Source organism: Hordeum vulgare, chromosome 1H (genome assembly GCF_904849725.1).
Source record: "Hordeum vulgare subsp. vulgare chromosome 1H, MorexV3_pseudomolecules_assembly, whole genome shotgun sequence".
Lineage (NCBI taxonomy): Eukaryota > Viridiplantae > Streptophyta > Magnoliopsida > Poales > Poaceae > Hordeum > Hordeum vulgare.
Window position 1 is genome coordinate 338,471,376 of NC_058518.1, and position 16,466 is coordinate 338,487,841.

At 43.4% G+C, this 16,466-nt stretch overlaps 2 protein-coding genes across 2 annotated transcripts; one reads left to right on the forward strand and one right to left on the reverse strand.

Annotated features, from left to right (window-relative positions):
- Positions 1-10,153: 10,153 nt before the first annotated feature.
- Positions 10,154-13,588, forward strand: LOC123434820 (molybdate-anion transporter-like). Its single transcript, XM_045115536.1, has 8 exons — positions 10,154-10,479; positions 10,605-10,749; positions 10,845-11,013; positions 11,817-12,087; positions 12,178-12,440; positions 12,536-12,748; positions 12,941-13,052; positions 13,162-13,588. The coding sequence occupies exons 1-8, from the start codon at positions 10,329-10,331 to the stop codon at positions 13,203-13,205; spliced, it is 1,368 nt and encodes a 455-aa protein (XP_044971471.1). The 5' UTR covers positions 10,154-10,328; the 3' UTR covers positions 13,206-13,588.
- A 1,555-nt stretch (positions 13,589-15,143) lies between these two features.
- On the reverse strand, positions 15,144-16,232 carry LOC123434836 (mitochondrial import inner membrane translocase subunit TIM23-1-like). Its single transcript, XM_045115537.1, has one exon. It carries the CDS (start codon positions 16,104-16,106, stop codon positions 15,522-15,524), a length of 585 nt encoding a protein of 194 aa, XP_044971472.1. The 5' UTR covers positions 16,107-16,232; the 3' UTR covers positions 15,144-15,521.
- Between the last annotated feature and the right edge of the window lie 234 nt (positions 16,233-16,466).

Below are 16,466 nucleotides of genomic sequence, written 5' to 3' on the forward strand. Positions count from 1 at the left end.
GCTTCGGATCAAGTTACTATCGGACCTCGCAGGTCGACAAGATCACGTACTGCTCCTGAGTGGTACAGGAATCATGTCTTATCTATCATGTTGTTAGACAGCAATGAGCCTGCGAATTATGAAGAAGCAATGGTGGGCCCAGATTCCAACAAATGGTTAGAGGCCATGAAATCCAAGATAGGATCTATGTATGAATACAAAGTGTGGACTTTGGAAGTATTACCTGAAGGTCGCAAGGCTATTCAGAATAAATGGATCTTTAAGAAGAAGACGGACACAGACGGTAATGTGACCGTTTATAAAGCTCGACTTGTGGCAAAGGGTTTTTCACAAGTTCAACGAGTTGACTACGATGAGACATTCTCACCCATAGCGATGCTTAAATCCGTCCGAATCATGTTAGCAATAGCTGCATTTTTCGATTATGAAATCTGGCAGATGGATGTCAAAATAGCGTTCCTTAATGGGTTTCTTAAGGAAGAGTTGTATATGATGCAACCCGAAGGTTTTGTCGATCCAAAGAATGCTAACGAAGTATGCAAGCTCCAGCGATCCATTTATGGACTGGTGCAAGCATCTCAGAGTTGGAATAAGCGCTTTGATGAGGTGATCAAGGCGTTTAGGTTTATACAAGTTGTTGGAGAATCTTGTATATACATAGGAAAGTGAGTGGGAGCTCTGTAGCGTTTCTAATATTATATGTGGATGACATATTGCTGATTGGAAACAATGTGGAGTTTTTGGAGAGCGTAAAGGATTACTTGAACAAATGTTTTTCAATGAAAGACCTAGGAGAAGTTGCTTACATATTAGGTATTAAGATCTATAGAGATAGATCGAGACGCCTCATAGGACTTTTACAAAGCACATACCTTGAGAAAGTTTTGAAGAAGTTCAAAATGGAACAATCCAAGAAAGGGTTCATGCCTGTGTTACAAGGTATAAAGTTGAGTAAGACTCAATGTCCAGTAACTGCAGAAGATAGAGAAAAGATGAGTACCGTCCCCTATGCTTCAGCCGTAGGGTCTACCATGTATGCAATGATGTGCACAAGACCGGATGTCAGCCTGGCCATAAGTATGGCATGCAGGTTTCAAAGTGATCCAGGAGTGGAACACTAGGCGGCGGTCAAGAATATTCTGAAGTACCTGAAAAGGACTAAGGAAATGTTTCTCGTTTATGGAGGTGACAAAGAGCTCGTCGTAAAGGGTTACGTCGATGCAAGCTTTGACACTGATCTGGATGACTCTAAGTCTCAAACCGGATACGTATTTATTCTTAATGGGGGTGCGGTAAGCTGGTGCAGTTCCAAGCAAAGCGTCGTAGCAGTTCTACATGTGAAGCAGAGTACATGGCTGCCTCGGAGGCGGCTAAGGAGGGTGTCTGGATGAAGCAGTTCATGACGGATCTTGGAGTTGTGCCGAGCGCATTAAATCCAATAACTCTGTTTTGTGACAACACTGGTGTCATTGCTCTAACCAAAGAACCAAGGTTTCACAAGAAGACTAGACACATCAAACGACGCTTCAACCTGATCCGCGACTATGTCGAAGGAGAGGAGATAAATATTGGCAAAGTGCACACGGATCTGAATGTTGCAGATCCGTTGACTAAACATCTTCCATGAGTGAAGCATGATCAACACCAGAGCTGTATGGGTGTTAGATTCATTCCAATGTAAATCGCATAGCGATGTGAGACTAGATTATTGACTCTAGTGCAAGTGGGAGACTGTTGGAAATATGCCCTAGAGGCAATGATAAAATAGTTATTATTATATTTCCTGTTTCAAGATAATCGTTTATTATGCATGCTATAATTGTATTGAATAAAAACATAAATGCATGTGTGGATATATAGACAAAACTAGGTCCCTAGTAAGCCTCTAGTTGACTAGCCAGTTGATCAAGGATGGTTAAGGTTTTCTGACCATATACAAGTGTTGTCACTTGATGACTGGATCACATCATTGGGAAATGATGTGATGGACAAGACCCGAACTATAAACGTAGCATGTGATCGTGTCATTTTGTTGCTATTGTTTTCTGCGTGTCAAGTATTCATTCCTATGACCATGAGATCATGTAACCCACTAACACCGGAGGAATACCTTGTGTGTATCAAACGTCGCAACGTTACTCGGTGACTATAAAGGTGCTCTACAGGTATCTCCGAAGGTGTCCGTTGAGTTAGCATGTATCAAGACTGGGATTTGTCACTCCGTATGACGGAGAGGTATCTCGGGGCCCACTCGGTAATACAACGTCACAAATAAGCCTTGCAAGCAATGTGACTAATGTATTAATCACGGGATCTTGTATTATGGAACGAGTAAAGAGACTTGCCAGAAACGAGATTGAAATAGGTATAGGGATACCGACGATCAAATCTCGGGCAAGTAACATACCGAAGGGCTTAGGGCCACGTGTTGCCCTCTCCTCCTTTATATACTAGAGGTTTAGGGCTTTTGAGACACAACTTTGCCACGTGTTGCCCTCTCCTCTAGATCGTAGTTCTTCCTTTAGATCGGTTTTCTACGGATCTCGGGCGGAGGCCTGCAGGAATAGATTACCGCCACCACCGGAGCACCGTCACACTGCCGGGGAACTCATCTACATCCACGTCTCTCTTGCTGGATCAAGAAGGCGGAGATCGTCATCGAGTTGTACGTGTGCGGAACGCGGAGGTAACGTCCGTTCGACACTTGATCGGGACGGATCGTGAGACGGTTCATGGGACGGATCGTGGAACGGTTCGTGGGATGGATCGTGAAGACGTACCACTACATCAACTGCGTTTATTAACGCTTCCGCTTAGCGATCTACAAGGGTATGTGGATCCGATTTCCCTCTCATAGATGATCATCACCATGATAGGTCTTCGTGTGCGTAGGAAATTTTTTGTTTCCCATGCAACATTCCCCAACATCTACTTCATGAGGGACATCCTCTTGCCTAGCCACATAATAGTCAGGATCGACGATGACACGACGGGCGACGAGCTTGATGAAATTGCCCATATACTCGTTCATCAATGAATTGCATATGGTTTTTGCCATTCTTGACGGGGCATCAGACTGTTGAAGGGCCCCAATGATGACGACTCTCTGGGTGGGTCGTCGATCATGCCGACGAGCAGCTCTGGATCTTGTGCATCGTGTATGGCAATCAACTCTTCATACTACGCGTGTAATAAGACCACTATGCGCCCAAGGAACAACACGTCGAGATCGGTGCCGATGGGCGACAGTGCCACCGGCTCCTTCTCCTTGTCGAATATGTAATCCAAGAAGGGACATGGTCATTGTTGGCCTCCGAGCTTTGGTTTCCTAGCGAGTTATTGACATCGACATGCGAGCTTTGGTTGCCTAGCAAGGGGCCGACGTCGACCTGTGAGCTTTGGTTTCTTGGCAAGGGAGCGCCCTCGACCTTTGAGCTTTGGCTGGCTGGCAAGGGGCCGACGTCGACCTCTGAGCTTTGGTTGCCTGGCAAGGGGCCATCATCAACCTCCGAGCTTTGGTTGCCTGGCATGCTTGGAATAATTAATGGAAGACATGCGTGGACTAGATATGCGTAGTGTCGCTGCTGTTAGAGCATATTTGTCCGTATGTGGTTTTGGTAATTGATGACAATCCCTATGGACTAATGGTTGACTTAAGTTATATTCGAAGGATTTGCCCATGGGCACTTCTTGAAGTCCATCTGTTGGTTTCAAGGAGTTTATATGATGACCAAGGTGGTATTCAAGGTATTATCCAAAGAATGGTCATAAAGACACAAGGTTGATCAAGACTAAGACAAATAGTAAATCAAGATGATCAACACTTAAAGTGTACAAGATGTATCGAGAGGTATCAAATGATCCCATGGTATGGTAAGCATTGTCCATAACACTTTTGTGTACTAACCCATGGTCTTTGTGAGAGTTCTATGTGGGGTTAGGTGTGTTTCCATGGGTTTGCGTCAATAGGAAGATCTCATTCAACCTATGAAGGATGAGATCAAGTGGTGATCGTCATCAAGATTGCGATGTGAAAGTTCAAGTGGAGCATCACGAAGATATCATGCTTGAAGCTTGTCGTCCATTGTGGTGGCAATGGACTTCTGAAGATGTGCTGAAGAGTGGCTCACCCATAGTGAGTATGGGAGAGCAATCAACTAGTCTTCAGCAAACCAACGCAATCAAGAAAGGTGGTCCATCTTGAGGAAGCCAAGATCATCATCATCTAGCTCAAGAGAACTAGGTGCAAGGTATAGGTTTTCCCTTGATAGGTCTTTCTATTTTAGGATAGATTGTCGTACTCTCAAGGGGGGCTCTCAAGTGATTAGCTTGATCGTATCGCTCACTGAGAGCTCAAACCATTTGCATCTTTGCATCATATTTCTTGGTTCTTGTTTGGTGTTTCTCTTTGTGAGTATTAGAGCTTATGGTCATCTTCATGAAAAGCTCGAGTTCATCGAAAACAGAGTCCATATGCATCTTCTATGATGTTTTCGATGTTGTAAGTTTTTGCCGGTTTTTCATTCATAGAGGTCTCACATCTCTATATCATTGGCATTTTCATAACTGCATGTTATTAAGATAGCTGTTTGGATAGCTCTTGTCATCTTGAATCCAACAAGCTTGAGTTTACTCAATTCGGAGCTCATATGTGAAAGTTATGGCAATTCGGTATGAGAGTTGTTTTTCTCTAAACACGCGGTAGTACCGCTCGGTACCACGGTAGTATCGCTTGGGTGGTACTTCTGTTATGTACTACCGCTGCTACTTCCGCTTAAATATTTTCTCTCGCTTCTTCGGGGTCTTTTTACATTTTGAGCGGTAGTACTGCTTGACGGGAGTGGTAGTACCGCTCGGGCGCGCAGTAGTACCGCTCCGACAGAACTACCACCCCGAGATCTTTGACGTTTGCACATTTTTCCTTGAAACTTCCGTTCCAGCGGTACTACCGCTTGTGCACTGACTGAGTGCATAACGGTTCAATTTGGGGATGCCTATAAAAGGGGGTCTTCTTCCCTAATGGTTTTCTATCCGTTGAGCTCATGTTCTTCCCCCATTGTTGACCTTTGTAGAGCTTGCTAACTCTCAATCCCTTCAATGATTCTTGCTAGTTCCCGAGGGAAAAGAGATAGGAGATCTAGATCCACATTTCCACTAATCACTTTCTCCTCTATGTGAGGGGAACCCCTTGGATCTTGATCTTGGAGTTCTTTGTGAGCTCCTTGTTCTTCGTCTCATATTCCTCCATAGCTTTTGTTGTTGTGGAGGGATTTGAGTGTGAGGGACTTGACCACTTCGTGTGTTCTTTCCATTGCATTAGTTACATCAGTTTGGGTTCTCCACGGTGATACGTGGAAGTGAAAAGTTGAGAAGATTATTACCCTTTGGTACTTGGTACCCTAGAGATTGTTCTTCGTGGATGCTTTGGCGTCGTAGAAGCTTGGTGGTGCCTTGGAGCTCAATCATTGTGGTGTAAAGCTCCGGGAAAGCATCGGGGTCTCCAATTAAGTTGTGGAGATTTCCCCGAGCATTTGAGGTCACCTCGAAGCCATATGCCATTGTGGTGCAGCTTCGTGGTGTCGTTGGGAGCCTCCGATTAAGTTGTGGAGATTGCCCCAACCTTGTTTGTACGGTTCGGTGATCGCCCTCAAGGGCCCCTTAGCGGAATCACGACAACTTGCATTGTGCAAGGGCGTGAGGAGATTACGGTGGCCTTGGTGGCATCTTGGAGAGCATTAAGCCTGCACATTGCTCCAAACGAAGATTAGCATCCGCAAGGGTGTGAACTTAGGGATACATCATCGTCTCAGTGTGCCTCGATTATCTCTTACCCGAGCTCTTTACTTATGCACTTTACTTTGTGATAGCCATATTGTTTCTTGTTATATATCTTGCCATCACTTAGTTGTTTATCTTGCTTAGCATAACTTGTTGGTGCACATAGGTGAGCCTGGTTGTTTAAGGGTTTTGTGCTTGACAAATTAAATGTTACTTTTATTCCGCATTTGTTCAAGCCTAAATTGTAATTATTTTAAAGCGCATATTCACCCCCCGCTCTAGGCGACATGCACGTCCTTTCAGCTGTGTTGTCGCAAGGCTCATATAGAGCTAGCCACTTGGTGGTGGTGGGAAACCGACGGAGGAAGAGGTGAGAAGCGTTGGCATGGATTGCACGACACGTATAACACCATTAATTTCTGCACTAGGGCGTCTTTATTTGTAGGTACCGGCTGATGCACGCCATCATTGGTTGTAGAAGGGTCAGTTTCGAAGTTTCTCCTATTTTATTATGCATGTAAGTAGTTTATTGAGGTAGTGGGTTATGTAATTGTAAGTTTAATTTGGTTATGCATCTTGTATTGTTTTTTCGCAAACACACAAAGCTTGCGTACCATTGCATTGATTATGCATCTTGTATTTGCAAGCACTTATCTTGTTGTTCTGTACACAAAGGAAATTACATCATGAACGATTAAACCAACCAACACGACGGTGATGATTTGAACAGTCATAGACAAGTGTTCATCAGCAAACGTTTGCGCACACCACACCCAGCTTATTAGCAGAAATCTTGTGTATATTATCGGTCTTCACACACAATTCAGATAACTGACGTGTTTGCTCGGAACATAAGTCGCGGACCAACTTATGGAAAGTTCAAGTGTCAGCTAAGGTGAGATTTTTTTCTGTTTCACAAAAAAATCATTTCTTTTTGTCCTGCCTAGAGTTTCGCTTAGGCCCTAGACGAGGCAGTTGGTTATTGCCTAGTTCCTAAACGTGCCTAAGCATATCCTAGTCATTGTCTTTTCCAAGAGAGTTTATAAGAGTAGGTCCTCCAATTTCAAGGCACATAGTCTCGCTAAACCCGCTCTAGGACATGAGTGCAGTCTGTCATCTATATGGCTTCTACAACTCGAGACATCAATTGTATCCCTTTAAACTTGTGAAATGCTAATGCTCTGAAGATTGATCACGCGGAGAGTTCCGCCACCCGCTTAGCCATTGGATCGCCCTTGATCCACACGTCCTTAAGCATGTTCACATGTTTGCTCAGCAATGGTTTTTTAGTTGATAGTTGGATTAATTCATGGACCATCCTCTACCTTTTAGGGAAATTCATTTAAAGGTGATGTAGACAAGGCTTTGCAACATCAGCTCTATTACAAAAAAAATCTACAACAAATCCTTTGTTGAAAAAACATGCGACAAGAATTCTCTTGTAGAAAATATCCCAAAACACAATCTATACTGCAAAAAGAAAATCCACCAACACGACATATGTTGCAAAATAAATCCATGACATAACTTCTGTTGTAAATGTTTCTACAATCAAATCTCTATTATGAAGTAAAGGAATATATCGAGCCATTAGATTGGGTCACATCTAACAACTCGCTAGGCATCGCTTAGCAACCCCTTTAAACCTTCTGCTTTTTTTGAGATAAACATCAACTATATTAATTATTAATAATTGTTACATCGACAATAAGCAATGCTACAATATCACACGTAGGCTCCTCCAACCAATCTGTCGTGGCCAAAAACTTCACTATTCTAGCAAGTTCGTAAGCTACTTTATTTGCTTCACTATTACAATGTTCGAACCTAACTAGAGAAAAGTCACAAGCTATGAAATAGCAATCATCGAATATAGTTGTCGCCGCTCGTGCTGAATGTCCTTCGTTCTTTATTGTGTCAATGACCTCCATCTTGCCCGACTTAACGACAAAGCGATTACAACCGACCTTCTGTGTTAGGAGTAAACCAAACCTTAGAGCCAACGCTTTTGCTGTTAATACATCAGCACACCAATCAATCCTCGAGTTTCCACCAACAATGAATCTTCCTTTATCATCTCTCGGGATAACCCCAGTTGTGTCCCTCAACAAATCACGATCGAAAGATGCATCAACATTCGACTTGACAAAGTTTATAGGAGGTCTGCTCCATCCCCAGTTTTACTAGTTACCTTAGGCCTGTGCCAATAAAGGTTTCTTAGCGCGGGTTCATATGCGTTTTGGTGATGTGTCATACTAGTTAATGATGAGAGAGAGTAGGATTGTATCTTAGCTAAGATACAACATTTGCACGTCACCATAGGTAAAAATGGTTAAAAGCCCAATCACATATATGCATGAACACCAAATCATTAAATTTAGAGACAACCTCTAAGGTCGGTGACAATGCTAGTTTCTTAGCGCGACTTCATAGGTATTTTGCCGACGTGGCATACTAGTTAATGAAAAAAGAGGATGAGGTTGTATCTTAGCTAACATACAACCCTTGCACGTGGTCATAGGCAAAAAACGGTTCTATTCCAATCATATGCATCCATTACTCCAAATTATTAAGTGTACATATAACTCATAAGAAACAATGGATTGTCATGATTATATCTTAAATTATTAATGCTTCTATGATAACGTGATAAGAGATGATGCATTGGCACAGACCTAAGGCTGGCCATAGTGGGAGTAACTTAGGTAGTATCATGTACTTGAGACTAGCAAACATTTTGATGTGGCAGACAATTAAAGAAGAGAGAGAGAGTTAGAGTAACATAGGTAGATACCGTAACATGTTAAATGCTATGCTACTATGTGTCATGCATGTCAATAAATGAGGTCATCTATGATACTCCCTCCGTCACGGTTTAGAAGGCATGCATGCAAATTCTCTGGAACCTAGGTGGTTATTGATTGACTGTGAGATGGGCTAAAAAATAGCATTCACACTACACATGCATATAGAAATAGTATAATAGAGTACTAATTAGCTGCTAGGAGTAAATGCAATGTGTCCTAAACCTTGTCTGTTATGGAAAAGCACGTAAATTTAACTATGCCTTCTAAACTGTGACGGAGGTAGTACTAGTTTATGATACTATGCATTATGGAGGTAGTATCATACAATAATATCACATGCATGATACTACTATATGATACTCCCCACTATGACCAGCCTAAGAAACAATGCATTGGACTAGTAGCCTCTTAAATTATTAATGCTTCCATGATAATGTGCTTAAAAACGATGCATTGATAAAGGCCTTAGGCGGGTGCATCCATTGAAATTTAATGTGCATCTTCAAACTTTTCTTCACCAACCAGTTTGTGACTATTCCATCATAAATACCAAGCTGTAATAGCTATCAATTCACATACATTTTAAAATCCCAGTATCGCTACTCCCTCCATCACAGTATATTGAGCGTATCTCTAAAACGATAATTTTTCACAATTAGAAGGAAATAAGGCGCATGACTTAATTAGCCTATTAATTGGGGTGTTTTGAAAACCATCTCCACCAATGCATGCGAGAAAGTTGTTCGTTTAGTGGACGGGGGTACTAATGCGTCAGTTTTGTGATTAATTAGGCGCTTTTACAGTCGTTGGTTCGGTTTTTGCTATCTTTACCTAATAATAAAGAGGCTATCGCTTCCGTCGGAAAACCCACCGAGGTGATTTTACAAAAAAGCCCTTACTGTTTATGACATTAAACTCGTAGTATATATTAAATATTTTTTTAAATACTCATACCTTTTAAACCGTAACTCCAAATTTAACATATTATACATGGAATTTGATTGGAAAAATATGTAGAATTTAAATATGATATTATTTTATCTGTTAAACGTTTAATAAAAATACTATCTAGGGTGCAATCTTAATAAATAAGTAATTATTCGTCTTTCTTTCATACCGGTGCTCATCCGGGTTGGGGATGAACACGTCAACAAAATCAGGATTAGAGATGAAATTGAAGGTCACTTGATTGATTCTTTGTACGTATTAAATCTACATGCAAGCCGTGTTAAAATAGAAGACCTGTGAAGTTTTGAACTGCATTTTTGTAGGATAAGACCATCTTTATTTGTATCGTAACTATAAATTCTCAAATTATAGACATTTTTTATAAATTAAGAGCGTGTGCAGTGTGGTATTTCTTTCTCCCGTTGCAACGCATGGGCCCTTTCAGTTTTTGCTATCAATAAAAAAACATCTAGATCCGAGAGTCCTGTGAGATACGCCCAATATACTGTGACGGTGGGAGTAATTCTTTATCAGACTAATTCTTTAAACATTGTGCTTAATTAACAAACTTGGGCGTGTTTGGACTAATAAAAGAAAGAACCGCCGAGCGAGTGCGACCCAACCAAACGTCGGGCACGCGCAGCCTCAGTGTCCCCTGCCCCGAAATCTAACGCCGACGCAGATGGCACGCCCGCCGCTGCGCGTATAAAATCCATTCCCCTATAACAAACCGACCCCAATCGCACTCGCCACCCCCCGAATCGCGATCCCCTCCGCTCCTCGGCAGGCCCCGCCATGGAGGTGTTCTACTACCTCGTCTTCGGCGGCCTCGCCGCCGTCGTGGCGGCGCTGGAGCTCGGCAAGTCCGGCAAGGACCGCGTCGCCACCCCGACGGCCTTCAACTCCTTCAAGAACAACTACGTCCTCGTCTACTCCCTCATGATGTGTACGCACGCGCCCGACCCCTCACCTCTCCCTCAATTTCGCCCAGATCTGAACTCGGGCGGCGCAATGCTGCGTCTTCTCTCGATTTTCTGACGTCTGAATCATGCGCTGGTGGCGGTGGCGCAGCCGGGGACTGGCTGCAGGGGCCCTACGTGTACTACCTCTACAGCCAGTACGGGTTCGACAAGGGCGACATCGGCCGCCTCTTCATCGCCGGCTTCGGCTCCTCCATGCTCTTCGGCACCATCGTCGGGTCGCTCGCCGACAAGCAGTGCGTGCTCCTCCATCCCTTCCTTGGCGGGGTTGCGTAAAAAATTTCGTCGGTATTCCCCGGTGGCTGACGAGGGTTTGGGTCGTCCTTCGCAGGGGAAGGAAGAGGGCGTGCATCACCTACTGCATTACCTACATCCTCAGCTGCATCACGAAGCACTCCCCGCAGTACAGGATTCTGATGATTGGCCGCGTGCTTGGAGGCATTGCAACATCGCTGCTCTTCTCGGCATTCGAGTCGTGGCTCGTCGCAGAGCACAACAAGGTAGCAGCTCGCCCAGATCTGTGTGCTTATTCAGTCCGTTGTATACTTCTGCTTCAGCTTTATTCTGAAAAATGGTCCTTCCATTCCCCTTAACCGTTGCTTTTGATTATAATGCTTATTTTGGTATTTGTGTCGGTCATATTAATGGACCAGGGAGAGTTGACTGCTGTACACGGCAACTTGTATATAAAATGACTTCAAGGTATATAAAACTGAAAATATATGTGTAAGAACACATTTATAGTGATGCTTGTTTTTGGAAAATGGAAGCTTCATGAACCTGCCCTCTGCATCGAAGATGTATGAGAACGCACTTGTAATGATACACTGAAATACAATGCACAGCTAAACATACTACTAACTGCCCTAGTATCTGAGGTCTGATTGTTGAACTCTTATCAGCGGTTAACTCTCTTGCACACATCCTGTCAGCAGTCCAGGTTTCTTTGTATATGTTTATTTGAGTTTTAGTCCTTGTGTGCGTAGATCTAGTGTTCCACTATTCCCACATGGTCAGGAGTCACCAGGAATGAGAACCATGGCAATGTTAAATAGCAGTTTTTCAGGTTAAACCTTCTGAGAATTTGCCATTCGTTCTAGAAACTAATTGATGTGTACAAGTATCGTGAGTACTCTGTTGTCTCCTCTTTAGTACAATCCGCTGTTGTATTTTTTCTTAAACACTGTACCTTTTGTGATTAACTTACTGCGCAATTTTTTCAATGTGTTTGGGGACTTCCCTCTTGTAAGACACCCTTGATTTTTTGACTGACAGTGTGCAAATCTACCTTGTGATTGTGCAGAGAGGTTTTGATCCTCAGTGGCTGTCGATAACATTCTCCAAGGCTATATTTCTTGGGAATGGCCTAGTTGCCATTGTCGCAGGGCTATTTGCAAATCTACTGGCTGATAACTTGGGTTTTGGCCCTGTTGCTCCATTTGATGCTGCTGCTTGCTTCCTAGCAATAGGCATGGCAATCATCTTATCGTCGTGGGGTGAGAACTATGGAGATGCATCTGAAGGAAAGGACTTGATGGCCCAGTTCAAGGTTGCAGCTAAAGCCATTGCTTCTGGTAAGTTTAGCCTATCGTGGCATAAGAAAGGACATAATAATTGTCTTGGACTTAATGTTGATGATTAATGGAATTCTCATAATATTTCAGATGAAAAGATTGCATTGCTCGGAGCCATACAGTCACTGTTTGAGGGTTCAATGTACACTTTTGTTTTCTTGTGGACTCCTGCTTTGAGCCCAAATGATGAAGACATTCCTCATGGCTTCATATTTGCCACATTCATGCTCTCCTCGATGTTGGGTAGCTCAATTGCATCTCGTCTCTTAGCTCGGAAGATGAAGGTCGAAGGTTATATGCAGATTGTGTTCTTGATATCAGCTTTCACTCTTTTCCTCCCTGTTGTTACCAATGTAAGTCTGCTACACATGACCACTTTGATTGTTTCCTTTGTTTTTGTCTTATACGCACAATCTAAATATTACAATCATCTATTTCTGTTCAACAGTTCATAGTACCTCCCGCGGAGAAAGGTAGCTCCATCTCATTTGGAGGCTGTCTACAGCTTCTTGGTTTCTGCATATTTGAGTCATGTGTTGGCATATTCTGGCCATCAATCATGAAAATGAGATCTCAATATATCCCCGAGGAGGCGAGAAGCACTATCATGAATTTCTTCCGCATACCACTTAACCTGTTTGTATGTGTGGTGCTTTACAATGTAAGCAGCAAAGCCTTCTCAATTCCAAGTGTAGCTTTCCTTTTTGTTAATGTACTGCAATAACAAAACAAAACAAAAATGAACTTTGTTTTGAACAAGTACCTGAATAAAGATAGATTCTACTGTACTAAAACAAGCCAAAGTATCATTACTCATCCGAATAATGCTCTTCCTATGAATATTATTTTGCAGGTGAATGCCTTCCCAATCGCTGTCATGTTCGGCATGTGTTCTATTTTCCTCTTCATCGCGGCAATTTTGCAGAGGCGGCTGATGTTTGTGTCCGACCTTCACAGAGCAACTAGTATGTTGTCTTCATTCATTTATTTTTTGATGCAAGCAAATGCCATTTTCTGTCTTGGAATTAGATGCATACTTAATGAATTGCTAACCACAAGATCAAATTCCTGCAGAGGCCACAGAGATGACAGCAGAAGATGAGCCACTAAACCCTTAAAACACACCAGCGGCCATTGACGTGAACCGGGCATGGAACAGTCTCCAACTTCATCTGCTTGTCTGCAGGGCTGCTGAATAAGACGTGAACCCAGTTTAGTTTGCTTTGTTAGGTGCGCTCACGGTATTCAGTTTTGTCAGGAGAGAGGACACGGCTCGGCATGTATTGAGATATATACACTGCACAGTAGAGCTTTGGCATAGTACCAGATCTGTATTTTCCCTCGTATTCTTGCATTTGCTAATAGGATGATCCTACTTGTATTTAAATCCAACCTCTTGATGAAACCTACAGCATGTGCCCCTGTATCCCCTATTCCTGGTGCCAGTGAGGATTCTCCTAGGCAGAGGAATTTCTGCCGTTTTAGTGATTGCCTCCAAAAAGTGTGTTGATTAGCATATATTTTACAATTACTCCCTGTGTTCACTATGATTAGATGTTTTGGATATTTCAATATGGACTACTCCCTCCGTCTCAAAATATAAGATCTTTTAGATATTTTACTATAGACTAGATGAACAAAATGAGTGAATCTACACCCTAAAATATGACTACATACATCCATATATAGTAGTTTATAATAAAATTTTTAAAAGGTCTTATATTTAGAAACGGAGGGAGTACATATGAACTGAAATGGGTGAACAAACAAACCAAAATATGAACTGAAATGAGTGCACAAACAAACCAAAATCTGTCTATATACGTCTGATTCAGGGAAAAGTTAGAACAGCTTATAATAGTGAACGGTGGGAGTAGAACATTTTGAATCAAACTCCATTAAAGCTTTCTGAATCAAATCCGATGATTGTACAATTATGCAGCAATTTTGCTGAAGTAGCTTACATATTTGAATAGGCAACCACAACTCTACTATTGAATGGTACATTACATCAAAGGGGGCAAAACAACAGTCAAATATCAACTGTTCTCTAGGATTTTAAATCCAAAGTTGTAAGCAGGGTCTCTTTGATTTGAAGGATTTTAAAAGGATTGTGGGAGGATTCTCAAATATAATAATATCTTATATTATGGAACAGAGAAAGTAGTATTCAAGATGGCATGGTGTCACCTCAATCCTGTGTTTCAGTAATCCTGTGAATCATTGAGGCCGGCTTCTTTGGTTCAAAGGATTGCATAGGAATTTCAGAGGATCTATTCATTATAATTTTTTCTCTGATGCTTGTTTGCCTTGTAGGATTATGAACTAGCTGGATTATCCTATTGTCTACTTTGTATGCAATTTTGAAGGAAAATTGCCACTGGGGCAACCTCATAGAGATTTGCTTTGACATGAAAATCCCTGTGTTTTTTCCTGCGACGACACCTAACAATTTTGACAACACATTATGTGTTTCAGTTCATGTAGGATTTCAACATGCATGACAGATGAATCCCATACTTTCCTTATTCTGTGTTTTAAGAATCCTGTAAACCAGAAGTGCAAATTTGGAACTCGCCGGATCCATTTTTTAGCGGGCTGTCCATTATTATCATGTTATTGTTACTAGCCCCGTAACCATTTCTTTATGTATAACAAGACAGCTCAAACCGGGGAACTAAGACAGCTCAAATCGGGGCAGGAGCAGAATTAAGTGTCAACGTTTTCATCACAAGACCACAGGACTTTTAGGGTCAAATGCAGCGCTGGGATCTTCGAAATGATCAGCTGGGGTAGCTCAAAACACAATGCTTTTCGTCAGGCTCTCAACATGAGTCACCGAAAAACATAGGTGTCCATGGTGGACATAGCTACAATCCATTAGACTCAGAACAAATTCACAAAATTCTGAACCCCCACAACGGACATAGCTACAATCCATTAAACTCAGAACAAATTCACAAAATTCTGAACCCCCACAACAACATTAGAAGACAGGCAAGTGAACACACGGCACAGCCATGAAAACCTGATCAATCCACAATGCACTCTTATCCTCATCAAACTAAATAACATTGTTACCAAATACTGTACCATGTTTCACAACTGTAATCGTTGCAAAATCTCGGATCAACTCTTACTGCTCAGCAACACCCGAAAAATGTACCACCTCCGAACAATAATAAGCGTCCCAGCTTTAAACTGGGTTAGTTCAAGACCACGACACTTATTTTGGATCAGAGGGTTATGCTGGCATCCCACCTGCTATTACGTTGCAACAAAGCCAAAATTCGGCATTCTGATTGTGTAAATGCGACTAACATAGCATAAATATTATGCATTCTCTAGTGGAGCAGAGAAGCTGGAGAACAAACAAAAATTCATTACTGGCGACTGACTGATCTGATCAATTGATCTGAGTGAACAGGAGAGATTCATATCGCCTGCACGTATCGCTTCGCAAACTGCTTCCCGGCCAAGGCGGCGGCAGCAAGGACCCCGCCGACGGCGCCCGCGACGGCGGCAGACCGTGGACCGTTAGCGGCGCGGAAGAGTGCGCCGGTGCCGAGCCCGGCGGCGACGCTATTGATCCAGTCGTCTTGGTCGCGCGCCGCGACCATGCCGCTCTCCATCCCGGCGTACATCAGCCCAATGACCCCGAGCCTGTTGCCGTAACGTCGGCCGGAGCTGCCGCAGGCGTTGAGCAAGCGGTTGGCGCGGATCTTGGCGGTCTCCCCGGGCTCCGCGCCGGCGGCGGCGTCGCGGAGGCCGAGGGCGGCGCCACCCACGGCGCCAGAGAGGTACCCGATGCCCGTGTAGTACGTGAGGTTCTCGCCCCAGGATCGGCGCTGCACCGCGGACTCCTCCTCGAAGAGGAACTCCGGCGAGGTGGGGAGGTCGTAGAGGTTCTTGTAGTTGTAGGGCATGTTGAGGTCCTGGTAGGGGTTGTACTTCCGGCGGCCGGGGGCGTGGTCTTCCGGGCCGTTTGATCCCGATGGGAACACCCGTGGGTCGGCCATGGCGGCGGCGGTGGTAGGGTTAGGGTTTGGTGTGTGGTCGGCGGCAGACGCGGGGGTCGGAGGAAATGAGCTGCCGAATTGGCCTATTTCTTGCGCGTAGCTTTGCCGCTTTAAGAAGCCACCATTTGCAGCGAGGTCCTTCTGATATTTTCTAGCTAGGCCGTGACTCTGGAACACTCGGCCACTTGGGTGAGAGCGATTTATTAGTGCTTCGGAATTATTATTATTTTTTACGAGGGTAAAAGGAGCGTATTGCTCAAGGAATTTGGAGTTCATCCCTACACAGCTTAGGGACATCTAAAGGACCAGACTGAATTCAGACCATGGTACGGTCCTTCGATCTACCAAAATTAGCTATAA